Here is a 25,432-nt window from a genome sequence, read left to right as displayed (position 1 = left end):
ATAACCGTATCCCAATTGGAATACGGAGATTTGTGTGCCTCAAGTACGCACTGTTAAACTTTGGTGTGACATTGAGCCTTATCCATCCCATGCTTTCCTTTTGCCGTCTGGGCCAGTGGCGCAAAGCTTGGCCTCCAACTCCTCGAGATTAGGCCTGGCGGCCGATGGGGCTTGCGTCGATGAGATTTGCGCAGGAGCAGGGAGCAGGCGCAGCAGGCTTCGGTGGCGGTGCTGGTTCGTTTAAAAAGTTGAGAGGGAACCTGCCAGCCCAACCAAGCGCAGCGCCGTTCTTCTCCATGAACTCGATGGCGTATTCCTCCAGCGTCTTGTCGCTGTACTTGGCCTATTGCCAGAAGATTGCGCAGAAGCAATTGTGACACCTGTTTCTCCCAAGGCAGTTCTATGTACTGACTGAAAGATCTAACTATCTGAGTTACAATAAACTTATCAAGTCGCTTGCTTTGTATGTCTCTCTGATCTGCAGGGCCGGCCGTTGCTGCAGTCCGCGAGAGCTTTATGCTCCTGCTGAACCCAGGGCATTAAGGCCGCAATAGTAAGCAATGCCGAGTTCCTCACTCGCTCTGACTCGGTATCTATGATTCGATGGACCCTATCCTTTGACTTTGGAGAAGGAGCAAGCTGGCCATGAGACCCACAGGGGTTCAAGACAGAGAGACACCTGGTGACAGCTTGCCAGTAGGTATTGACCGCGATGTCTTGAGGGGAGATTCACGGTAGATGTGGCTAGAAGCTTCGAATTTCAGGGTGATGTAGGCATGAGAGTGACCGATAATTGCCCCGTATTTCACACGTGGCCAGTCTTTACCAGGTCAAGGTAGAATAGAAACCTTCTAGAGACTGTGTTTTGATGTGTATCGAGTTTTAAACGGGAGATTAACTCCTGAGAGAACATCGAGAGGTTTCTCCCTGGGATGAAGATGAAATACTCGGTAGAGTGATAATGTTTTCAGCCGATGTTATCACGTACGATGACGACGCTGTTCCATTCGTGTATGATGCAATGTGCGGCAGAGACATTTCAGTTTCCATTTTTCGACCAGCGAAGATGACCAACCACTCGGGAGCCGGCTGATAACGACCAGGATACGTTTCCCGATGATTCAAAGTTTGAACCGCATGCTGGAATGAGTATAATCTTGTCCTCCCCATGTGCTGCGCTTCTCGACCCACGCTGACAGCTGGTGACGGCTACAAGACAAGTGGTGATGATAGTGGACTTGGCACGATAAGATGTGAAGGATGTTTAAATATTGACTTTGATACTTTTCAAATAGCTCTACTCTCCAAGCTCTCTGCGGTTTCGAGTAGCGCAGGGAGAATGTACCTAGTGTCGACAGGCCCTGCGCGCCAATTGCAAGTAACGCTTCAAGGGCGGTGCTAAGCAGAAGCTAGGAAAAGCCCGCGCCAAGATGTAGATGTCATCACCAACGGAGAAAGTCTAAATGTATGACGCTTGAAAAACATGTGGCGTCAACGATTGTGCTACAGGGCCGGCAATTCCGTGCGGGTTGTCGTCAACGCCTTGCCCACTGCCACGTGTGAACAAGGCTGAGATGCAGGAACAGGGTGCATACGGGAGAAGCAGTTAAATAAATCAGAAGGAAAAACGAACATTTTTTTAGTAGATCGAGGTATTTACCTCTCATGGTTGTTGAGGAACTGTTATACCTGACCTTGCTATTGACTGTGAGCCGCGCTGCTTATGTAGATACTTGTCAGCATCGCCCCCGCTGGTAGCGCTGGGTAGAATCTGGCGAAATCTGAGTGAAGAAGAAAAAAAATTATAAGCATATGTTCTGGAAACTAAACGGTTGTTTTCTGGAATACGGAAGTCCCGTAGCGGCAAACCCCGTTTTAAGCTGCCGCTTTGGAGGGTCCGGGTCGATGGAGACGCCACAGGGGAGACCGGCCGGTCGATCCGCCGCGCGATGATCTTGTTGGATAACTAACGCCAAGTACCTACCTGAGCGAAATTGAGGCCCTGACAAGACGGCGGCTGGCCAACAACAGCATAGCCCGGGGTACGCGCCTGGAAGCAAGACGTCAAGAGCATCATGAAATGGTCCGAGCTGCGATGGCAGGAGATAAGGCCCATCGCTCTCTCCGCGAGGATGATGTCTGGGTTGGACGAGAAATGAGTATTTAAAGAGGGCCTGGGACGGAACAATTGGAGACGTATTCTAGAAGGCCAATTATGATAACGCAGTGTATGGCTGATGAAGTCTGGTACACACAGCCAAAGACAACAAACAATAAGCGTCACAGACAGACACAGCACACAACAAGCGTCACAGACACAGCTTGATCGTTCTTTCAAGACACAAACCCTGGGCTTGTTCGGCTCACAAGCAGTTTTGAAAGCCGTGATTGGGTCGCTTCATTTCAACTTATTATTCATTACCTGTGTCGTTGGGCCGTCATTGGTCACTTTGCCGGTAAGCTTCCGGCGGTTCTTGCGCTATAAGCTTAGTGTGTAGCGCCCTCTGGTGCTTGAGAGCTCCCCCGCAAAAAGAGCCCGCTTCTTGCCGGAGATGGACATGGATTTGGATTTGAGCATCGGCCTAGTCGAGCCGCAGCAGCTTGTTGACCCTCGTTCGTCAGGCGTGGGCCTGAGCGATTCATGCTTTCCAGCACCAGCACCACCAGCGTCAGCTCCAGCACTCCTGCCAAACGGCTGCCATAGCCTCGTCCTTCCCAGCAACAACAACAACAGCAACAACAACAACAACAACAACAGCAATAACAACCACATCCCCAAGAGGACTTCCTCCTCCTCCGTCTCATCTTCTCTCCCCGTCGACGCCGCCGCTGCCTCATCCTTTCTACAGCCCCTCGTCTGGCCAGCCGATCTGAACCCCTTTGCCGTCGCCGATCCCAGTAACCAGCAGCCCGTTGGCGCCGTCGCCGCACCTCCGTCCCATCCACCGGTCGTGCCTCGACCCTGTGCGCCGGCCGGCCTCACCCTCGACGTCAGCGCCGCCGCCCTTCTCCCATCGCCCCCCGACTCCATCGACTCCGCCGTCGCCGTCGCCAGCGCCGCCTCGTCGCACTTTAGCCTAGGGCCTTGCTTCAGCGCCACCAGCTCTGCCCAGACCTCGCCCCCCTCGTCCGCCGACAACGGCGTCTCGCCACGGTCTCGCGGTCGGCCTCCTAAACGCAAGCCGTCTGCCGCCGCCGCCGCCGCCGCCGCCGCCGCCGCTGTCAACATGTCTGGGCAGAAGCGAGCGGTCGAGCGCGGCGGGAGCAGTGGCGATGACAGCCCGGAGCACTCGGCCACCGGGAGCCAGGGCGGCGCCAAGCCAAAGGCCGCTCGCGTAGAGCGCGGCCCGGAGGATTTTTCGTCCGTCGTCAAGAATCGTTTACAGTCTTATACGCGCACTGGCCAAGCCTGCGACAGATGCAAGGTACGCCTCCCTGCTGCAGGGCTGTTTCCCGCATGGCCGAAACGGCCTGCATGCGCATCTTGCATCATCATGTCTTACAAGCTTGCTAACAATTATATTTGTTGCGTGCCTTCTTTTATAGGTTCGAAAGATTCGATGCGATGCTCTTCCCGAAGGCTGCTCCCACTGCATTAATTTAAATCTCGAATGTTACGTCACCGACAGAGTATCCGGGCGCACCGAGCGTCGCGGCTACATGCAGGAGCTCGAACGCGACAAGAATGGCATGGTCTCACACATTCGGCAGCTCGAAAAACTTTTGCTCGAGAATGGAGTCCAGGTCCGACCCTGGCAGGAGGAAAAGTCTAGCCCCGATGCCGATGCCGATGCCGATTCCGCCGAGCCGCCCTCTCCAGCGTCGGAATGGGCGCAGATTGGGTCGCTATGGGTCAAAAACTATACGAAGAGGCCGTCGTATGCTCCACGCTTCCCACGCAGCAAGCTCGAGTCTCGCTCAGATTCTAAGGGAACTGTTGCGGGTCGAACCGTTGCGCCGCTCAACTCTATGCGCGGCACTAAACTGACCTTTCTGGGCACTACCATTGACACGAGCTCCTTCCCCATCCCGGACGTTGATGAGCCCGAAGATCCAAACGATACCACGCCTCTCTACAACAAATCTTCCCATGCCTTCCTTCAAACGACAGCCGGCGTTAACCCGCCCGTCCAGGTCGACCTTCCGTCGCGACAGGAGGCCTTTACGTATGCGGAGTGGTACTTCATGACCATGGGCGCCTTTCTCCCGGTTTTGCATCAGCCTTCCTTCATGGCATTGCTCGCACGAGTTTATGACGAGCCGGAATTTCAACCCACCGCCGCTCAGATTGCCCAGGTACACATGGTCTTTGCCACGATTCTCTTCCAATATGGCGTACGCAACTGGCAGCAAGCAGACCAGCGTTACCACCTCAACGACCTCTCAAATAAGCACTTTCACTTTGCCATATCCAAATGGCACCAGCTACTATTATCAAGAGAATTGGAGGCCGTGCAGGCTTTGGCTCTCATCGTGTCTCACGTCAGGCAATTCCCCAAGCTCGGGTGCGGAGCATTCGTCGCGCATGCGGTGCTGCAACGCGCGATCGACTTTAATCTGCATCGAAATATTCAGCAAGAAGGCGAACAGACCAATCTGACCAACGAGCTGCGGAAAAGACTGTGGTGGAGCATCCTGATGACTGTTGTCGCTATTACTGGACGTCGAGGGTACCCTGTCCCCATTGCTGTCGAAGAAATCGACGCCGAGTTCCCGGAGCCGATTGCAGATGAGCTACTGACGGAGGAAGGCGTCGTCGATTCATCACGTAATCTCCCTTGCCCGTTTGAACCTGCCATTGCCGGCTTCAAGATCACGCCGGTTTTCATGGAAGTCTTTTCGAACATCCACAGCGTTCGAGGTGATCCTCAAAGTTATCTTTCTGTCGTACAAGCGCTAGAGGAGCAACTTGAACAGTGGGAGTTTGAACTACCTGAGTCGCTCAAGCTCTCCGACGATGCGCCGGTTGACATCCAATCCATGGCGCCACTGTTCATGCGCACATATGTGCTGGAGGTTCGTCTGTCGCTGCGTCATCCCGGCGTGGCCATGACAACAGACAAGCAAATCATTGCAGAAAATACTCGCATCTGTGCCGAGACGGGAAGAGAGTTCCTGCAAGTTGCTCAGAAGATTCAGCAACTCAAGTGTTTGGATACGACCTGGTATACAGTGTCCTTTGCCTCGGCTTGCATCTTTGCCATGCTAGTTGCGCAGTGGGAAAAGAGATTTGAAACTACAGAGGAGGAGTTTACCTCTTTGCAGAAGGACATGGCCAGCTGGATGTCTATCCTGGAAGACATCGGTGCAATTCTTGGTACGTATTGGTTAATCTCTACCCTCGAAATATAGCTAATGGTTTTTGTTAGGTTCCAAGCAAAGTATTGCTGATGAGATCCGGAGAATCATGGAACGGACACTCGGCTGGATTCGACATGACATGGACAAGAAAGCGCCTGGCACAATAGAGGCCTCTGGCAAAGGAAAGTCACTTCCCAAGTCTCGGACTAAGGGCCGCCGCCGATCCGACTCTCTTCCGCGCAAGCAATCGCTTAAGCCAGGCCAGCCACAGATCGAAGAGAGTCCACACACGGCACCGCAGGCTGCTCAGCAAGTCCCAACGCAGGCCGTGGCTCAAGCACCAGTTGGCACGCAAGCACCAGCTGGTGCGATTGCCAACTCCACCAGCGCAGATAATAAAGGCTTTTATTCCGGGCAGGCGATGGCGACGCAGCCGACGCAGCAGAATTATCAAACCGTCGGATATGGAGACGCTCACATGCAAACCATGAACCCTACTGGCTACCAGGCTGACGCGCCACCGATGCTGTACAGCAATCCGGCGCCGGCGGATGTCGCGCCCATGGCCGACTCCTCCGTGCAGACCAACCCTTTGATTGCGTTTGCGCCATCGGCGACCCAGCAGCTGCCACCGAGCACCGAGGCAGAGTACATGTGGAACGGCCGCGGCAACACCTGGCAGGACTGGACGGCCGCCATCGCGGACACGAATGACCGCTACGGAGCCAATACCTTGCTAACGCTTGGAGGCGGTGCGATGCCGCAGCAAAGCGCACAGCCGATGGATTCGTCTTTTATTATCAATAGCGGCCCGCTGGGGCAGCAGGGTGGCATTCATCAACCTGCTCCGCCTGGACAGCCGTGGCCGATCATGATGTTCGACAGCAATAACTCTGCGACGACAGGATAGATTCCTGGAGAAGATGAACTTGGTGAGGATGGCGGACCTTTTCTTTGGGATTTCAACGTCACGCATGGTACCTGAATCGCTATGATTGGGGTCTTGACACGTGTTGGTAAATGGAGAGCCGGCGAAATTATATTGGTGTTATTGTTTGGGGATTGTTTGAAGAGGGCGTTTGATTTGGGAACATAACTATAAGACAAGAAGATACCACTACTTTTCAATGCGCAGGGTAATATTATATCAATGGTTTTAGCATCAAAGCGATCAGCTACAATGAATGACAGTGAACTTACTGGTACTTACCCAGTGGTACTCAACAAATCCTCAAGAGGAGAAAATGAGAACCGAGAACATGTCGGCATCAAAATGGCTCATGTCTGCACGCTTTGCAAAAGCTCTGAGACATGCAGGTGTGCCTATACTTCAGCTGCCACTCGGCCAATAAAGCAGTCGCCTTTGGTAATCCAATTTCTCAACCCATGCAGTTCAGCTCAGCTCAGCTGCGTGGCGCCCAGACTACATTGCACCCGGCCCGGTCAATTGGCCCAGACATCGCCAGCCGATCAATCGCGAGCGGTGCGCGGGATGGGCCGTCCAAGATTCTGCCCCAGCTACTGCCGCGCACTAATGCAGGCAAAAGGCCTAGTAGTGAATCATTCCGAAAACTGGTACGAAGTACTCAGTATATGTACTCAATACGAGGGCGGGGAGAGAGAGGAATCGTTGCTGTGCTGGCAGCAGCTACAAACTGTCTCACGGCTGCATACGAAAAATGGCAACACCCTGGCACAGAGGATGCAGGTGTCTGTAGCCCATCCGTCAATATGGGGTGATGGCCCCGTGCTGCACAAGGTAATACCCAGAGGAGGAGCGCGATCCTCTACGAAGCTCCCCCTCTTCTACCACACAAACGTCACGATTGTAGAGACTGCCGCCACCTCCCAAAGCAGACCAACATGGCGCAACCGATCCCTCAGCCCAAGGGCGTGCCGCTACTCGGCAACATCTTCGACATCAAGCCCAGCAACACCTGGACGTCCCTCAAGGCGCTGGCCGAGGAGCACGGCGAGATCTTCCAGGTCAAGATCCTCGGCAAGACCATCGTCTTCGTCGCCTCGGCGGCGCTCGCCGAGGAGGTCTGCGACGAGAAGCGCTTCCGCAAGTTCGTCGGCGGGCCCATCGTCGAGATCCGCGCCGCCGTGCACGACTCCCTCTTCACCGCCTACGCCTCCGAGGAGGCCGTCTGGGGCGTCGCCCACCGCATCCTCGCGCCGCACATGAGCCCCGACGCCATCGCCCGCTGGTGCCACCCGGAGATGCGCGACGCCGCGCAGGAGCTGCTAGATCTATGGACGAAGCGGTGCGACGGTGGGCTGGTCATGGAACCGTTTGAGCAGCTCGCAAGGCTGGAACTGGAGACAATGACGCGGGCGCTCTACGGCCAGAGGCTGGGCGCGCTGACGGGCCCGCGGCACCCGATGCTGCGCGCCATGGAGGAGGCGACCTCGGAGGCCGTGATGCGCCCGGCGCGCCCGGCGCTGGTCAACGCGCTGCTGTACGGGCGCAAGTTTCGCGCCGCGGTGGCGGTGCTGCGGGAGTGGGCGGAGGGGGTGGTGCGGCACAGGAGGGAGAACCCGACGGACCGCGAGGACATGCTGGCGTCGATGCTGGCGGCCAAGGACCCGCAGACGGGCCGCGGGCTGAGCGAGTCGCAGGTGATTGACGAGGTGGTCACGATGCCGGTCGGCAGCAGCACCTCGCCGTGCCTCCTGGCGATGGCGCTGTACCTGCTGCTCGGGAACCAGGGGGCGGTGCGGCGGGCGCGCGAGGAGATTGCCGCGGTGGTGGGTGACGACCGCGGCGCGCCGATCGAGTACGCGCACGTGGGGAAGCTCACGTACGTCGGGGCGATTGTGCACGAGGCGCTGCGGCTGTCCTTTGCCGCGCCAGGCTTCAACATCGAGCCAGTGCCGTCGGCGGACGGGGCGCCGGTGTCTCTGGCGGGCGGCAAGTACGAGGTCGCGCACGACCAGGCCATCATCCTGGTCATGGCGGGCATCAACCGCGACCCGGCAGTGTTTGAGGACCCGGAGGCGTTCCGGCCGGAGCGCATGCTGCCGGAGGAGTTTGCGCGGCTGCCCCCGGGCGTCAAGAAGTGGTTCGGCAACGGCAGGAGGGCGTGCTTCGGCACGGCGTACGCGTGGCACTCGAACGTGCTGGTGCTGGCGATGCTGCTGCGCGCGGTCGACTTCGAGGCCGCGGATGAGGGGTACGTGCTGGAGAGGGACGGGTGGTTTAATTACCGCCCGGTCGGGTTCAAGGTCAAGGTCAAGCCGAGAGCGGATTGAAGCAGCGTTCGCGGGAGGATGAGTACTAAGCGGGTCGTTTGGTGAAGCTACGAGAGACAGGAGCAGCAACCACGGAATATCGGAGTCGTTAATGTATCGAGAGCCCTAGTCGCTTAATTATTTTACTTAACAAGCTCTAATTCAATTGATTTTGTAAAATTGATTTTATCAAACTTTTCCTTCTTCAAAGAGTACATGTTGCTTGCTCACTCACTCCCATTGTCTTGTGCTGCCTGGGCGGTTCAGCCGAGATTCTCCCGCCACACGCTTCAGCACCTAATTTGTCCTTGTCGCGACACAAACCTTCAACCAGTCATCCATCACCCAGAGAAAGCTTGCCGATAGACCGCTTCGCGACTACCTCCGCCGACAAGTCGCGTAGTCTTTCAAGCCCGAACTCATCAATCCACGACCGTATCCCGACAACCACATCCGCGACAATGGGCAAGAAGAGACGCGGCCACCCTGACGTCGAGGAGCTGCTGGCTCGGCCGTGGTGCTACTACTGTACGTGCGCTTTCGACCCGGCGGCGGCTGTGAATTCTCCACGGGCGCGCTGTTGAGGCGAGCCAGATTCGCCGCCTTGAAAAAGATTTCCCCTGTCTCGTCCTTGATGGCAGAAACGCTGACGATTTTGCTACCACCCAGGCGAACGAGACTTTGAAGACCTGAAGCTCCTCATCTCCCATCAAAAAGCCAAGCACTTCAAGTGCGAGCGATGCGGTCGCCGTTTAAACACAGCTGGAGGTTCGTAGCAGACTCCCCTCCCCCACGCCCGTTGCTCTTCGACTTTCCATCCTCGCTCTGTCCCTTCTTGCCAGGGAAAGCTGACAGAAACAACCAGGTCTCTCCGTGCACATGAACCAGGTGCACAAGGAGACGGTGAACCAGGTCGAGAACGCGCTGCCCAACCGGCAAGGCCTCGAGGTCGAGATCTTCGGCATGGAGGGCGTCCCGCAGGAGGTCCTCGAGCAGCACCGCACGCGCATCATCCAGAACTTCTACCAGGCCCAGGAAAGCCGCCGCATCGCGACCGGCAACCCGCTGCCGGGCCAGTCGCTCAGCGGCGGGGCCGGTGCACGCAAGAAGATCCAGTACGAGACGGCCGCGGCCCTCCTGCAGCGCCTCGCGGAGTGGCGCGCGCACAAGAAGGCCGGTACGCTGCCCCCGCAGGTCGCCGACGGTGCTGGCGTTGCTGCCAACAATCAACCTGTACGTTGTCCTTCCGATGCCCCCCACCCCGCGTTTCATTTCTGCTCGATAACTAACGCTTGGGCTTTGCAGGGATATGCGGAGGGCCTGCCGCAGCGCCACGCTGCCTCCGCCGCCTTTGGCGACGAGCTTGACCAGCTGATCCGGTCTGCCGAGCAGCCCGAGAGGACCGTTGTCAAGAAAGAGAAGGACGGCAAGAAGTCGCGCCTCGTATACGACGATCCCGAGGTCAGCCCGGAGGAGCGGATGGCGCAGCTGCCGCGGTACGCCTACCAGCCGACCGTTGCCGCGTAAAGTTGTTGCGCGTGGCAAGCGGTTGGAGAATAGAAGCAGAGCGACGCATATTCAGTCACACAGGTTCAATGTAGCAAAGGTTTCGCTCCATTTTGATGACGAGAGAGGCGGAAAAACGGATACCTTGGGCCGTTGGAGTTTTCATACTTTGGGATAAACAGGACTTCTTTTTTCATGAACAAGGAGCACCATGTACTTTAAAAATACGACAAAAACAATTGTATAAACGCGTCTATCCAACACGAGCACAACTTCACATTGGGATAACAGCATTCAAGGTGATGGGGGCCGCACAACTACACGAACAAGTATATTGACAAATACCCTTTTCATCTTTTTCCAGAGACGTAGCAATATATCCGACAGCCTGGACAGGCACTGCCCGAGACCCATTTTCTAGCAAAACTCAACAGGCTCTTATCATCATCCGACCATCTGCAGTGATGGCGCCGTTGACTAAAATTCCCCGCCTCATTGATTACTTTTCGCCAATTTCTGCGCCGTACAAAGCCTCCCATTGATTTCGTAAGTTTCTTTTGCCTTTTCGTTGCTGTCCCACAACTCCTTCATTACCGGACAGATCCAAAATCTTCCTTGCCCCTTGCTTTCGTAGTTGCTAGTGCGTCGTATACAAAACACAAACCTCTGCTAGGCCGACCCCTGGCTGCTATTGGACGCGCTCAACATCGGTTCGATACATGAACCTCGTTGCCTGGCATCACGGAACCCCATACTGGCAGCAATTACTTGGGCAGAGCATTCTTGCCAGCAGCCTTGCTCTTGGCAAGGGCACCAGAGAGACCACACTGCGAGCCAATGCCGTCGATACGGTGGGTAGCGTTGAGGTTCTTGACAACCAGGATCTGGAAGCAAGTAGCGGAACCCTGTCGGGAGGCGATGACGGACCAGGCGAGGAAGAGCTCCCAGATCTGCGAGAAATTAGCCACAGTAATCAATGGGGAAAATAGACGGGTCGACATACTCTGTACCAACGCTGACCATACTTGGCGACAATCTCATCGTGGTTGCCAACCCAGTTACGGTACCATCTCCAGAGAGTAGCAGAATAGTGAACACCGACAGTGTCAACGCTATAGTTGATTAGCTTTTTGGTTTGGCGGTGAGGGTCAATGATGGCATTAACATACCTTTTGATCTCGAAACCAGCGCGCTCAAGGGATCGGACATAGTTCCAGAGAGGAGTAGAAGCATCGGCGCCACGGAAGATGTACTTGTTGAGGTAGAGACCCCAGATGAGATCCTCATACTGCCAAGCCTGGCGAAGACCAGAGAGCTGAACATACATGGCACCGTCATCCTCGAGCATGTCGTAGCATTGGCGGAAGAAACCAGTGAGCTTGCGGATACCAACGTGCTCACCCATCTCGAGCTGGGAGATCTTGTTGTACTTGACCTTGGGAGCATCACGGTAGTCCATGCAGAGGATGCGGGACTGCTCTTCGGGGATACCGGCCTTGCGCAAAACATCGTTGCCCCAAGCAGCACCGTTCTCGGCAATAGTGATACCGGTGACCTTGGCGCCGTAGTTGAGACTGGCAAACTTGGCAAGGGTACCCCAGCCAGAGCCGATATCAAGCATAGTTTCACCCTCCTTGAGCTCGAGCTTCTCGCAGACGACGGCCATCTTGTTGTCCTGAAGCTCCTCGAGTGTCTCCTCGCGGGTAGGATCGGAGATGACGCCGGAGGTGTAGATCATGCGGGGGCCGAGGAACCAAGCGTAGTGGTCGTTGCCGTTGTCGTAGTTGGGGCGAATCTGCTCCATGTCCTGGTCCTTGGTGTGAAAGAGGACATCGGAGGCAAAAGTGCCGAAGATGAACTTGATGAGATCGAGGGTGAAGCTAAAGTTGGACCAGTCGTGGCGGTACTCGAGGACATCGAGGATGTCACCGTTGACATCGACCTTGCCGTCGACGTACATCTCGGAGAAGGTCTGGATAGGGACCTTGGAGCGACCGCTCCACTTGGCCTTGTGGGCAGCATCCTTGAAGGTGATGTAGGACTCGACGGGACGGCCGGGGAGCTTGGCGTTCTCGTTTATGCGAGGGCTAAAGGCGGACTTGAAGACCCAGTAGGCGATGAGGACGGGCAAGAGGGTGATGAGGCCAAAGAATATTTTGGTCTTGATGCCACCACCAATGAGACGGGCGAGGAACCAGGGGACGCCAACGATCAGACCGAGAAGGACAATGTTGGAGAAGCTGTCGTTTCCAGGACCTTCAGCAGGCAGCGGGGCATTGTGAATCGTGGGGAACTAGAGTTGAGAGAGCGAGATTAGCGGAAGTGCTGGGATGGAGCAATAAATTGCAGAAATCGACTCAATTGAGTTCAAGGCAAGCAGGAGAGAATCAGATTTTCTGGCGCAACGTGCACAGTAACGTGGGCAGGCTGGCAGAGCCGCTGGGAGGGACGAGGGGCCACGAAAAGGCGGCGTTGGATAAATGAGCTCACATCGGTAACGGGAACGCCGCAGTCCTGGGCCTCAAAAGACGAGGGAGGCTGTTTGGGAGTCTTGATGTAGTTGATATTCTCCTCGAGATGAGGAGTTTTGGACGCCATGGTTGCGGATATTGACGAGAGTTGAAGCAAGCAGAGGCAAAGACGTCTGGGGGATTAAAAAGAAGGAAGGACAGGAGGGCAGCAACAAAATTGGGTAGGCGAAGGCAATGCAAGGTACGGAGCCGGGAGAAGGACCGGGCGAGCTTCAGGGGACGTTGTGTACGAGGTAGGGCAAGCTAACTAGGTACCTTGGACTGCAAATTGCTTGCAGTAGGTACTTTGCTCCATGGTACCGATGTCTTGATCTGGCTTTTTCCCACTACCGTTAGATGCAACTCCACCCACACAGCTGCAATGGATGATCTGGGTGCTGTGATATCCAGTCATTTCAGTGCTGGTAGTTAAATTTAACTGCCATTTTCTAACGCCTCGCCTTTCATTAACTAACAGGCCATGAAGCTTCCCGGCTCCCCTAGCGGCCCTCGCCAGTGCCAGATGGTTGACCCGCGGCTCCGCCACAGCTACTGGAACTTGCTCATCGGGAGATGGCTGGATGAGCGAGCATATACACACTGGTACAGTACACACCGCTGCTCGTATTCGCGACCTTGAGATTTCACTACCGTTGAAGAACGAGAAGGAACAAAGAAGAAGTAGTTGGGTTACAAGGAGATTTCGGTGCCCGAGGCTTCCTGGCTATCTTATCTGGGGCACCGCATTATGTAAGGCGGCCATTGATTCGTGAGGCTCGGCTCGTCCTACGCTGCCAACGGTTGGCAACGACTGAAGGTTTACTTAGCCAAACCACCAGGCGCGCGTCAAATGCACCGCTACCCACGTCTGTCTTTGAAAATGTATTCCGACTTCATCCACCGGAAGAGAAATCAAGGTTCGCTATACGCCTGACAGTAGCTAGCACTGTTTGACGGTAGGTATCACTCAAGTCGCCAACGCCCTGGCCGCTGGGCAACGAACCCCCTCCTAGCATCTATCCATGCCCAGGTTGAGCCTCAAATGTGCTTTTGCACTTTCTGTGAATTACCCTGTAGAATAACGATCACAGCTGGGCAGCCCGGGGAGCTGAGGAACCCCGATAGTTGCCGTAGCGCAGCTCGTTATCTCGCTGATCATCACACTGCTTCCTGTCTTCCGGCCACTTTACAGCTATTCGTACCGCAACCAGTGGCATCCTTGGAGACCCTATTTCCGTAGCAAATGGAGCATTCATGGAGGCCTGGCCAACCGCGACGAAGTAACTATCTGGCCCCATTGTGTTGCAAACCCTCCCCTGACTATCGATATCAGCGCAAGGCATTGAAATGACCAACAATAGGTTCGCCACGCTACGGCTGACCGGGCCGTGATATGAGAATAGGGGCTGTCAACAGGCATATGAAAAGAACAACAGTGAGTTGGTATTCTAGTCACCCTTAATTTCCCAGACTTAGTAACCATGTAGGATGTTATAATAGAAAATATAAATAGGTCAACTACTTACTGTGCATTCCCAGCAAGGGCCAGTCGTGCCAAGTTGCACTGTGGACCTGGACCCTGTTGGCGCTGTTGTCCGGACAACAGCAGCCAAGGCGAAACAACAAAGGCAAAGAACGTCACCGAGAGCTCACCTGCATGAATGTGCAGTTATTGTTCATCCAAATTCTACGCGGCCACTGCATCAACTCTTGCTCTGTTTCTTCATTTCGCGATACCCCTTCTTTTGTTTTATCGCCCGTCTTTTACGGCTTTTCCGTCGCGTTTCTCTCTTTCGATGCGCGTACACTCCGGCTTCCTCGACTAGCAAACACTGCACGCAACCATCTACTGCGCACTACTTTCGTTATTCACGGCGTCGATTCGAAAAATCCGTCTCATGATTTTCATAGTTTGAGGTCGCATCCCGATACACCTTATTCAACATCCACCATCGAGCTTTGAATTTGAACAAGCGCACTAGCAAAACAATGCCTGATGCGCAGTCATCTATTACCGTCGCGGGTGAGTTATCGCAGCCTTGAACCACCATGGAACTATCTCAGAATTAACCATCCTGTAGTTCGCGTTCGGCCGTTTACCATTCGAGAGGCAGCACAAGTGTAAATTGATTCATGCCAACCGCGTCGACCGTCTGCTAACCGGCTTACAGTCACCGAGCCGAAGACAACACACTGTTCCTTGGCGATGGCTCTCTTGCAGGGGCTCCCGCGCCAAAGCTACATCAGCGCGGTATTCGAAACGTAATCAAGGTTATGGATGAACGTTGCCTGTAAGTCGCTTTGCCTCCGGTTGCTAACAGCTAACTGACGCGCCGCACCAGCGTCTTTGATCCTCCTGAGGATAGTCCGGTACACAAATTCTCTCGATCAGTCGTTCCCGCCTCCAAAAAGGTCAAGGATCAAATTTTCGCATTCGATCGTGTCTTTGACGAAAATACCACCCAATCAGACGTTTATGAGGGCACAACCAAGAGCCTTCTCGACAGCGTCCTCGATGGCTACAATGCAACCGTCTTCGCTTACGGCGCCACGGGCTGCGGAAAGACACATACAATTACGGGAACACCACAGTCGCCAGGCATCATCTTCTTGACAATGCAAGAACTCTTCGAAAAGATTGAGGAGCGCAGTCAGGACAAAGCAACCGAAGTCAGCCTCAGCTACCTGGAAATTTACAACGAAACTATTCGTGACTTGCTAGTTCCAGGAGGCAGCAAAGCCGGGCTGACTTTGCGCGAAGACAGTAACCAGGCTGTCACTGTTGCTGGCCTGACGAGTCATCACCCCAAGGATGTGCAGGAAGTCATGGATATTATCGTCCAAGGAAACGAATATCGTACCGTGTCTCCAACACAGGCCAATGCGACCTCTTCTCGATCTCACGCCGTTTTGCAAGTCAACATTGCGCAAAAGGACCGCAACGCGGATCTTAACGAACCTCACACGATGGCGACGCTCAGCATTATTGATCTCGCTGGCTCAGAGAGAGCATCAGTCACGAAGAATCGCGGTGAACGCCTCACAGAAGGAGCCAATATCAACAAATCGCTGCTTGCTTTGGGCAGCTGCATCAATGCTCTTTGCGACCGTCGCCAGCGTGCCCACGTTCCGTATCGCAACAGCAAGCTCACGCGACTCCTGAAATTCTCTCTAGGTGGTAACTGCAAAACCGTCATGATTGTTTGCGTATCGCCCTCTAGCGCCCATTTCGACGAGACGCAAAACACCCTTCGTTATGCGAACCGAGCCAAGAACATCCAGACCAAGGTTACTCGAAACGTCTTCAACGTTAATCGCCACGTCAAGGATTTCCTGGTCAAGATCGACGAACAGATGGCGCTCATCACCGAGCTCAAGGCCCAACAAAAAGATGCCGAAAAGATTTTCTTTGCAAAATTCCGCAAACAGTACGACAAGAGAGATTCTGTGGCGAGGGAAGGGGTGCAGCGTCTTCGCACAGCCTACGATAACGCCGCTGCTGACAGACATGAGCGCATCCAAAATATGAAGAGGCTGAAGGGTTTTGAAAGAAGAATTTCGTTGTTGACTGGCTGGGTCACAGCATTTGATGCAGTATGTGAGCAGAGAGGCGAGATTAGCGCCATGCCCGACAATCTATGCGCTGTTCGCAAAACGGCCCAGGGCATCCTGATTGAGTTGGAGCATAGCCGTCAGCACATCCATCAGAAGCTCGAACACTCAACGTGGGAGCGTCACATTGACACTGCACTGGCTCATAGTATTCAGCAGCTGCAGAACACCGAAGGCTCCGACACTGGAGAGGTTAATGACCTCAATCGCGAAGCAGAGCTGATCAAAGCAAACTTTAGCCGTGAAGCTTATCGGGAGGTCTTGGAGCAGGAGAAGGTTGGCGACGCGGCAATGCTGCAGATGCTACTAACGGCCCAATTCGAAATTCTGACTTCGCTCTCTGATATCTTGGCTATGGACGAGCAGAGTGCGGTGGCACATGCAAAGGGGGTCTTTGCAAAACTACTCCAAACTGGATTCACATCAGCATCTCAAGTTGTCAAACCGGATGGTTCTATTGCAATGAGAGATCCTAGTTCGTTTTTGCAAAAGAATTCGGTGAAGAAGAGCTCTCTTTTCGGACAAGCGAAGCTGAGCGAGGCTCCAGTCATGGCCACATCGGCTTTACCGAATGCCCCCATCACCAGCCCCCTAAAGTCTTCACCGAGACGGCGTAAGGTGCTTTCTTCGGCTAAGAAGGCAGTCACTTTTACGCCGGTGAAGAAGAGCAAGAAGAGTGGTGTGAGATGGCGAGATGACGAGACAGAGGAGGGAACCCTAGCGGACTTTGAAAAGACACCTAAGAATCTCAAGAATAGGTCGCCCGAGGGTCTATTGGAAGCTCCCATCATCATTGAGCGGCCCACCGAAAATAATACAAGCATGGGCTGCGATCAGTCTACTGAGGATGAGTCAACATTAATCATTCCGGAGGCGACCAGTCTCACAGCCGCGAAACCTAGTCGGTTCCAGGCGGGGTTTCTCAGCAAGTCGTCTCGATCCTCTATGCTTCCAGCAGGATCGCCACTGCCCCAACCACCTGCCCTCAGTCTAAATCTGTCGTCAAGCTCCCCAGAACTGGAAAACACTTCCCCTCTAAGATCCCTCGATGCCGCCAAGCGCGGCAACATGTCGCCGCCGCCATTGGCGCAGGGAGCCAAAAACAGCCCACAGCACTCTTTGCAGACAATCGTGGATGAAAATTGGCCACCTTCTGCTGCTTCCGGATCCGACTCGGAATCTAGTTTGCTTGACGCGCGTAAGCTTCGCAGCGCGATGCACTCGGCCAAGAAGGAACTGCCTCGTAGAGTGAGCGCCCTCGCCCCTGCAACTGCAACCAGCGCGCGGCGCATTTCATCAGTTGGGATGACTGCGGGAGATCGCGGAGGGGCTCGACCTAGTGTACCAGGCTCCCTTGCGAGCTCAACCAACGGTATTTCACGACACCGGCGAGGAAGCTTGGAGCGGAAGCGGAACCCACCGATGCCGTGCTCGCCAGAGTGGAAAGAGCGCAACCTTACAGCGTCACAAGCTAGACGAATGAATCTCGGTGGTAGTGTTCGTCTAGAGAATAGTTCGAGCCCAAGAGATCAAACTGGCAACCAAACGCGCCGCGTCACTATTAGTGTCGGCGCGCCTGTTCCGGCCCTGCGTCGACAAGAAAGCAAGGGAAGCATGGCTCTTCGATGAAACTTTGGATGAGGTAATTATCATGACTTGGCGTTATTAGTTTGATTTATTTTATTACACTTGTACTTTTCTGCAGCAGACGGGTTCTGGTCATGGAATCCGTTACATACTTGCTGCTGGCGTTTGGAAATTCTATTTGCGACGGAGGTGGTGGAAATAATTATTTCCTGCTTTACCATTGTATACTTTGTAAAAACGAGACTGTTATGAGAATATTAAGAGCATTTTCAATAAGCATCATGTACTTCCTAATTGTGTATGCCTTTGATCTAACACTGGTGGGTGGTGATTACAGTGCAGCCGAACTCAATTCACACGGTGATTCGGATGTGTCCCCACACAAATTTGTACGTGAAACCCACATCATGACAGTGCTTCCGAAAACAACCTGTCCGGCAAACGCCAACACATGCACGCAAAACGCAGCTTACACGCATGGATGAAGCAGCGAGTAGCACATCACCACGCTACATTCGCAGTCGCATTGCCAATGCCTGCGACGGATGCAAAGCGCGCAAAGTGAAATGCGACGGCAAAGTTCCTTGCGGCTACTGCGCAGGGCGGCAACGCGGTGACAGTTGCCATTACTCGGCGCAGCGCCGCCGGAGGAATGCTGCTGCGTCTACTCCCGCGCTGATGCACGGCGCCCAGGGCACGACGACACCGCCCGGCACCACCGGGACAGGCACGGCATCACCAACTCCAGATTTACACCAACGGCCGCTCCCGATTGTGGCGGACCGGCAATTGCGGCATGAAGTTGACGACCAAGTGGCAGTCCGAAGAAGGATCGGACCCGGGTTGCGAAGCCGAGGCCAGCCGCGGGCATCGAGACGCCAAAGTACAGCGACGGAATCTGCCAAGAGAGCTACGACTAAGAGTGATGAGAGGCAGACGAACGGGGCGGCACAGCACCAGCCCACTACCGAAGCTGCGGAGGACGACACGGAGGTGCCGCGGGAAGCAAGACTCTTGCGGGACGCGCATGGCAAGCTCATCTTCATCGGCGACTGCGCGCCACTGTCCTTCTTTCAATCCGTCCGGCAGGTGGTGACGAGCCGTGTGAGCCCGCACGCGTTCGCGCCGCAAACAAGCCGGTATTCGGTGCTCGAGAATGCCCCTGCGCACCTGCCCCGACGCGGCGGCGGCGGCGGCAGCAGCACCACCTCCGGACAGGCCCCCAGCGGCTCGCCACCACCGGTGCACCCCGGGGACTTGCCAGCTGCCGTGTCCGCGTACCTCTCCACGACGACGGGCATGATTGACCTCTTCGACAACTCCACGCTCCTCGACGACCTGCTGCTATGGGCCGACCGGCGACCCGACGATGACGGCGGCGCATCGTCCACTGTCAAGTACCTGGTGCTCGCCATCGGCCTGCTGACTGCCGACGAGGCGCTCGCGCGCGATTACTTTGAGCACGCACGTGCGCGCGCCTGCGCCGACATGAGCGGCGATGACCTGAGCGCCGAGACGGTGCAGGCCTTTGTGCTCCTGACTGTCTACATGCTGTGCGCGTGCCGCATCAACGGCGCATTCCTGTTCTTTGGCGTCGCCGCGCGCGCGGCCTACGCGGTTGGCGTGCACCGCACCGAGGTCAACGCGCGCTTCGGCGAGGCGGGCCGCAGGCGCCGCGACGACCTCTGGAGGAGCCTCCGCGCGCTCGATCTCTTCTTGAGCACATCCATGGGACGCCCGCCGGCAACGTCGGACGTAGACTGCACCGTCTCGTACCGCGCGGCGCTCGACGAGGACGGTGGCGGCGGGGAGGTGCTGGACCTGCTGGAGGCGTCGGTGCAGATACTCCTGATCACGGAGACGGTCGTGGTCGAGGTGTACTCGCGGCGCAAGATTTCGCTCCAGCTCACCGAGGGCATCTCGCGGCAGCTGCGCGGCTGGTCGGGCCGCTGGCTGCAGCAGCTCAAGGACGTCGTCGGAGGCAGCGCCGCCCCCGCCGCCCAGCAGCGACCCGACGACGAGGCACGCTTGATCGGCGCCTGTCAGGTGCTCGCCACCTACTACTACTCCGTCATGCTCGTCGCGCGGCCGTTTCTCATGTACGAGCTGTGCCGGAGGCTCTCCGAAGACCCCTCCTCCTCCTCCTCCTCCGCGTCCTCGCCCAACGCCGCTGCCACCGGTGCGTCCGCCAAGACCAGGCTGGCCGACGCCTGCATCGACGCCGCCAGCCTCATGGTCGAGCCCGTGCTGGACCTCGTCGAGCGGGATGCGCTGCGGCACCGTGCGCCGATGCTCGTCTCGTGGCTGTTCGCGGCGGCGCTGGTGCTCGGCGTCGGCTTGCTGGGCGGCTTCGGGCGCGCGCTGGAGCGGCACGCGCGCGCGGCGATCCGCGCGCTCGACCACCTCGCGGCCGCCGACGACGGCCACGCCGCGCAGTACAGCCTCATCGCGCAGTCGCTGTTGACGACGGCGCTGGAGGACCTGGAGCGGCGGGAGCGGCGGGAGCGCGCGCGCCGCACGGAGAGCTCCAGCCAGCTGTTCGGCCTGGTGCCGCACGATGCCCGGTTGTCGCTCGCCGGCGGTGGTGGCTCTGGGGGCAACGTAACCTCGCCCCGGGATGCGGGTGGGAATTCCGTGGCCGCTGTGCAGAGGACGCCGGCGTCGGCGACGGGACGGGGACGGCCGCCGAGCACGGCGGAGAGTGGCGGCGGCGGTACGTTGCGAGGCCACCACCATCACTACCAACACCACCATCCGGCCGCCTCCTCGCCGATGTCGTGGCCGGCGCACCGTAACAGTGGGCTGCGCCCGGACCGCGACGTCTACTACGGGGGAGCTGCGGGGGCGTCTGCCGGCGGTGCCGTGTCCCCCCACATCGGGGACCTCGACTCGGCGTTCCTGGGCCTCTCCGAGTCAATGCTGCACACCCCGGACACCGACTACTGGAACAGTTCCTTTGGCGTCTACGATGGGGACGGCGGCGGCGGTTCGGCCGTCAACCTGTTCCCGCTGCTGGACGCCGGTGGCGGCATTGACCTCGCGCATTACTTCTGAGGGGCAGCTACACCTCTCTACAGGTTGGGTGTTGTCTACCTGGATGGGGCAGGCATCCGCCCGGGTACAATCGGATCAAAGCGATTGAGATCCTCATTATAAGACCCTTTTTCAAATGCCTCTTGACGTCAGCTCGGGCATGGGGAAGAAGCGAGACGGGGTCATGTGGGCGTGTAAGTGTTTCGAGGGACTGCCGCCATCCGAAGTTCCGAAGCTATTATTCATGCATCCGAAAGTGGAGCACCAGCGACCAAAGCCGAGACCAACCGGTTGAGAAGACGTTCCGACAAGTTCCCTGTTAAGGTGAGATGCTATGCTGTTATCTGTATTATGCATCATGGAAATGGAAGTCTAGCGTTGATTTATACATGAAGAAATTTCAGCACTGCGATCCAGACGTTGAGCAAGGGCCAAAAGCAAGACTCGCGATGATCACTTGTATTAGAATATACTTTTTAACTCCTTTGGTTCATTAACATGGCTGTCTAATGCTACTTTTTGTTCATATACGTAGAAATGCTACAAAGATATTCATGACACATTCGCCCCTACAGCTTCAGCGCGCCGCGCAGAATTTGCATGAACCGCCAGACATCCTCGAAGCGCGAGTACAGCGGCACCGGGGCGACACGGATGACGCCGGGTTTGCGCTTATCGCAGAGGACGCCGTTGAGCTCCAGCGCCGCGGCGACGTCGTCGAGCAGGCCGTCGCGCAGGAGCACGCTGAGTTGCGTGCCGCGCTGCAGGGGATCGCGCGGGGTGATGATGCGGAACAGGGCGTCGTCGCCTTTGCCGTCGGCGAGGATGCCGTCGAGGAGGTGCTCCGCGTAGGCGGTCAGCACGAGGGCCTTGTCGCGCAGGGCCTTCATGCTCGTCTTGTCGAAGACGGAGAGGGCGCCGGCGAGGTTGGCGAGCTCGAGGGCGGATGGATTGGAGGCCTGGTAGCCGGCGGCGCCGGGGGTGGGCACGAAGCGGTTGTCCATGTTGAAGCGGACCGACTTGTCGCCGCCGTACCAGCCGGTGAGGCGCGGGCGGTAGGTCGGGGTGTCGCGGCCGGCCTCCCACTCGACGCGGCCATGGCGTTCGTGCACGAAGGCGCCGGCGATGGCGCCGGGCCCCGCGTTGATGTACTTGTAGGTGCACCAGCAGGCGAAGTCGACGTCCCAGTCGTGCAGGCGGAGCTCGACGTTGCCGGCGGCGTGGGCGAGGTCCCAGCCGACGACGATGCCGCGGGCGCGAGCGTACGCCGTAATGGTGGGCATGTCGAGCAGTTGGCCGGAGTAGTACTGGATGCCGGGTAGTAGCAGCAGGGCGGTGTCGTCGGCGTGGGCGTCGATGGTGGCGAGGATCTTCTCAGTGGAAATGTAGCAGTTCTCGTCGTCGGGTTCGATCTTGACCATGCTCGTGGCCGGGTCGAGGCCGTGCCAGGCGACCTGGCTCTCGAGGGCGTAGTAGTCGCTGGGGAAGGGCCGCCACTCGAGGATGATCTTGTGGCGCTTGAGGGGGTCGGGCTTATAGAAGCTGGCCATCATCATGTGCAGGTTGACGGTGAGGGTGTTCATGACGACGACCTCGGCGGGGGAGGCGCCGACGAGGGCGGCCGACTGGCGCGCGCAGTCCTCTGCCATGTCCTGCCACTGGGAGAGGGGCGAGTTGCCGAGGGTATTGAAGTGGCCGTTGACGCCGATTGATGCCCACGTCTCGAGCTGCGCGTCAATGTAGTGGCGGATGGCCTTGGGCTGCGCGCCAAGCGAGTTGCCGACAAAGTAGATGCCGACGTCGGAGTCCTCCTTGTCCTCTGGTACGTTGCCATTGGTGGCAGTAGCGCCGTTCGTCTTGGCCGTGGCTATTCAACGAATTGGTGGTCAGCGGGTTGTCTGGAGGGGATCTTTAAACCGGGTGAGACGTAGGACGGGTGGGGGGGTAGATGCGAAGTGCGCCAGCGTCTTAACAAAACCTACAAGGAAGTGTGCCGTCTAGGGCTTTCTTCTTGATGGACGTCTTTGTCGGCAGGATGAAATCGTAGCGGAGATGACGCAGCGCGTCCTGCCCGTCCAGCTGCCGGGCAAAGTCGAGCGAATTGGCATCTGCCGGGAACTTGGCCGGGCCGCCGCCGCGGAGGCGCTCGACGTAAGTAGGCAGATCCATGGAAGGGGTAGAGAGGAGGCGACGGGAGAGGGCGGGAGCGGCACCAATGGGTACAGTGTGAGGGGCGAATACAGTACGGAGATATGAGGGAGAGGGTTTAAGACGGTTGAACGTGTAGAGGCAGTATAACATCGCTCAGAGAGCCATGAAGTGATGAGGAGGAGCAACGGCTTTGCAAACACTTTATGCTCTACGACCCCTCTGTGGAAGGTGGGGAGAATAGTTGAGGATGGGGTAAAAGATAGGTCTATAGCAGCTTCCGAAGTCCCGATATCCGAAGTTCCGTGGCAAAGTGCCCATGTTATGCAGTAGCCCCATTTCGCCGCATATCAATTCAATAAATGATGCGAAAAGAAGGCAAAGGGAAAAGGTGGAAAAAGAATAGGAGTTGGGCCAGATCAATCCCGATACTTGTTCTATTCCTGGTAACCTATGGGAATCCTTGCTTATTCTGCAGGTGGCCGTGGTCGGCAGCGGATCAGTGCATTTTCTAGTGCGGTGTACGGATTTCAGCAGCAGGAGGTTGAGTGGCTGCAGGGACTCCCCTGTTGATCACTGCTGGCCACCCACTTGTGTTCGATCTCGGTACTTAAATGCTTACTGGCAAGCTCCAAAGACGCGATTGAGGGGTAACACATACTATCAATTGAGAATATTTTGTCCATAGTTGTATACCAGGGCTCTAGATTCCTTTTTTTCTTGCATATCTCTTTACTCATTCCCACCAATGGCAAGTCGGTCACATCCGAGCGTCGGAGGACCAGTAGACAGGCTCGGTCAGAAGCCGGTGGCTCGGATGCACTCGCGGATGACGGATCATGGCCGCCTTCGGCGACTTGTTCGACCCCGAAAAGCCACTCTATCCGATAACCGGTAAGCATGTCATGACCTAGATGACACAAGCCATACATGCCATGCCCATGCCATTGTTGCCCCGTTCTTTCACTTTTGCTTCTTTGTTTTAAAGCATGTCATGCCCGTTGTAATCTACCCCGTAATTCCCTCCATCTACCGCTATCTTTTCCAAGTATCATTGCTTAAACACCCGTCCGCCTCCTCCTTCACCTGCCGGCCCTCAGCCTAGCCGGAACACACACGGGCTTAACACCCCCCCTTACACACACCCTAATAGACCATGTCGCCGCATGCCGTGCAACCAACCCCCGGGCCACCGCGCCCAGGCCTCGACTTTCACAAATATGCAATCACCAGAAACGCCTTCCTCCCAGACCAGAGCCCCGTCGCCGTCCTGTCGGACCCGTACTACGCGCCGTGGGAGGCCATCGGGCAGAACCTGGCCGAGCTGATCGACACGGACGCCATCCGGGACGCGGTCCGGCGGATGCCGCTCCTCTCCGTCGACAAGCTCGTGTCCGAGCCCGAGTGGCGCCGGGCGTACAGCATGCTGGCCTTTATGACGCACGCGTACGTCTGGGGTGGCGACAAGCCCGAAGAGGTGCGTTCCATGACTCTGTCTCTCTCCCCTGCAAACGAAGCCGGAATCGAAAAATAAAAATAAAAAAAATAGAAAAAGAGATGGCTGACAATTTTCATAGATTCTGCCCCCTCAAATATCAGTCCCCTTCCTGCAAGTCTCCGCACACGTCGAGCTGCCCCCCGTGCTCACCTACGCGGCCGCGAACCTCTGGAACTTCACCTGCCCCTCCGGTTCCTCCTTCTCCGACTCGGAGCAGCTCTCCCTGTGCTTCTCCTTCACCGGCACCGCCTCCGAGTCGCGGTTCCTGCTCCTCAGCGTCGCCATGGTCGCCGCCGGCCTCGACGCCCTCCGCGCCTGCATCGACGGCGTCGCCGCGCTGCTCGACCGCATGCCCGAGCGCTGCGACCCCATGATCTTCTACCACCGCATCCGGCCCTTCCTCGCCGGCAGCCAGAACATGGCCGCCGCGGGCCTGCCCCGCGGCGTCTTCTACGACGAAGGGGACGGCAAGGGGGAGTGGCGGAGGCTGCGCGGGGGTAGTAACGGCCAGAGCTCGCTGATCCAGTTCTTCGATGTGGTGTTGGGCGTGGAGCACGCCGGTCACGGCGGTGCCTCGCACGCGAGCTTCCACGAGGAGGTCCGCGAGTACATGCCGGGCCCGCACCGGCGGTTCCTGGTGCACGTGGCGCGCATGGGCAGCATCCGCGAGTTCGCGATGCTCCCGGAGGACGGCTGCCCGGAGCAGCGGCATCTGCGCGAGGCGTACACGGCGGCGACGACGGCGCTTGCGGCGTTTCGGCAGAGGCACATCGCCATCGTCACGAGATACATCATCATCCCGTCGCGGCAGCCGTGGGAGGGAAAGAGGTGGAGGCAGAACCTCGCGAGCTCGTCGTCGGCGCTGCAGGGCGACGAGAAGCTGACGGGCACCGGGGGCACGGCGCTGGTGCCGTTCCTGAAAAAGGCCCGCGACGAGACGACGGAGGCGGGCAAGCTGCAGCGGAGGCAGTAGAGGATCGTAAAAGAAGCGAGATGTATTTTA

General features: G+C 56.9%; 7 protein-coding genes across 7 annotated transcripts; 5 read left to right on the top strand and 2 right to left on the bottom strand.

Moving 5' to 3' along the window:
• Positions 1–2,552: 2,552 nt before the first annotated feature.
• On the top strand, positions 2,553–6,211 carry ISF_03519 (C6 transcription factor FacB; the record flags this gene model as incomplete). The annotated part of the gene is made up of 3 exons (XM_018847125.1): positions 2,553–3,425; positions 3,547–5,317; positions 5,370–6,211. 3 exons carry the CDS (start codon positions 2,553–2,555, stop codon positions 6,209–6,211), a joined length of 3,486 nt encoding a protein of 1,161 aa, XP_018706014.1.
• Positions 6,212–7,164: 953 nt separating this feature from the next.
• Positions 7,165–8,556, top strand: ISF_03518 (Cytochrome P450; the record flags this gene model as incomplete). Its single annotated transcript, XM_018847124.1, has 1 exon — positions 7,165–8,556. The coding sequence occupies one exon, from the start codon at positions 7,165–7,167 to the stop codon at positions 8,554–8,556; it is 1,392 nt and encodes a 463-aa protein (XP_018706013.1).
• Positions 8,557–8,996: 440 nt separating this feature from the next.
• Positions 8,997–10,062, top strand: ISF_03517 (Zinc finger, C2H2-like protein; the record flags this gene model as incomplete). The annotated part of the gene is made up of 4 exons (XM_018847123.1): positions 8,997–9,063; positions 9,205–9,303; positions 9,401–9,768; positions 9,841–10,062. The coding sequence occupies 4 exons, from the start codon at positions 8,997–8,999 to the stop codon at positions 10,060–10,062; spliced, it is 756 nt and encodes a 251-aa protein (XP_018706012.1).
• A 743-nt stretch (positions 10,063–10,805) lies between these two features.
• ISF_03516 (Cyclopropane-fatty-acyl-phospholipid synthase) lies at positions 10,806–12,639 on the bottom strand (the record flags this gene model as incomplete). Its single annotated transcript, XM_018847122.1, has 4 exons — positions 10,806–10,991; positions 11,045–11,153; positions 11,211–12,334; positions 12,532–12,639. The coding sequence occupies 4 exons, from the start codon at positions 12,637–12,639 to the stop codon at positions 10,806–10,808; spliced, it is 1,527 nt and encodes a 508-aa protein (XP_018706011.1).
• A 1,901-nt stretch (positions 12,640–14,540) lies between these two features.
• On the top strand, positions 14,541–20,804 carry ISF_03515 (kinesin family protein; the record flags this gene model as incomplete). Its single annotated transcript, XM_018847121.1, has 5 exons — positions 14,541–14,574; positions 14,633–14,672; positions 14,723–14,842; positions 14,894–17,411; positions 18,390–20,804. 5 exons carry the CDS (start codon positions 14,541–14,543, stop codon positions 20,802–20,804), a joined length of 5,127 nt encoding a protein of 1,708 aa, XP_018706010.1.
• A 548-nt stretch (positions 20,805–21,352) lies between these two features.
• Positions 21,353–23,084, bottom strand: ISF_03514 (kynureninase; the record flags this gene model as incomplete). The annotated part of the gene is made up of 2 exons (XM_018847120.1): positions 21,353–22,650; positions 22,766–23,084. 2 exons carry the CDS (start codon positions 23,082–23,084, stop codon positions 21,353–21,355), a joined length of 1,617 nt encoding a protein of 538 aa, XP_018706009.1.
• Positions 23,085–24,087: 1,003 nt separating this feature from the next.
• ISF_03513 (indoleamine 2,3-dioxygenase) lies at positions 24,088–25,402 on the top strand (the record flags this gene model as incomplete). The annotated part of the gene is made up of 2 exons (XM_018847119.1): positions 24,088–24,408; positions 24,509–25,402. The coding sequence occupies 2 exons, from the start codon at positions 24,088–24,090 to the stop codon at positions 25,400–25,402; spliced, it is 1,215 nt and encodes a 404-aa protein (XP_018706008.1).
• Between the last annotated feature and the right edge of the window lie 30 nt (positions 25,403–25,432).

The sequence above is a fragment of the Cordyceps fumosorosea genome, assembly GCF_001636725.1.
Source record: "Cordyceps fumosorosea ARSEF 2679 chromosome Unknown scaffold_6, whole genome shotgun sequence".
Classification (NCBI taxonomy): Eukaryota; Fungi; Ascomycota; class Sordariomycetes; order Hypocreales; family Cordycipitaceae; genus Cordyceps; species Cordyceps fumosorosea.
Note: the sequence above shows the minus strand (reverse complement) of the source record. Positions and strands in the feature narration are given on the sequence as shown.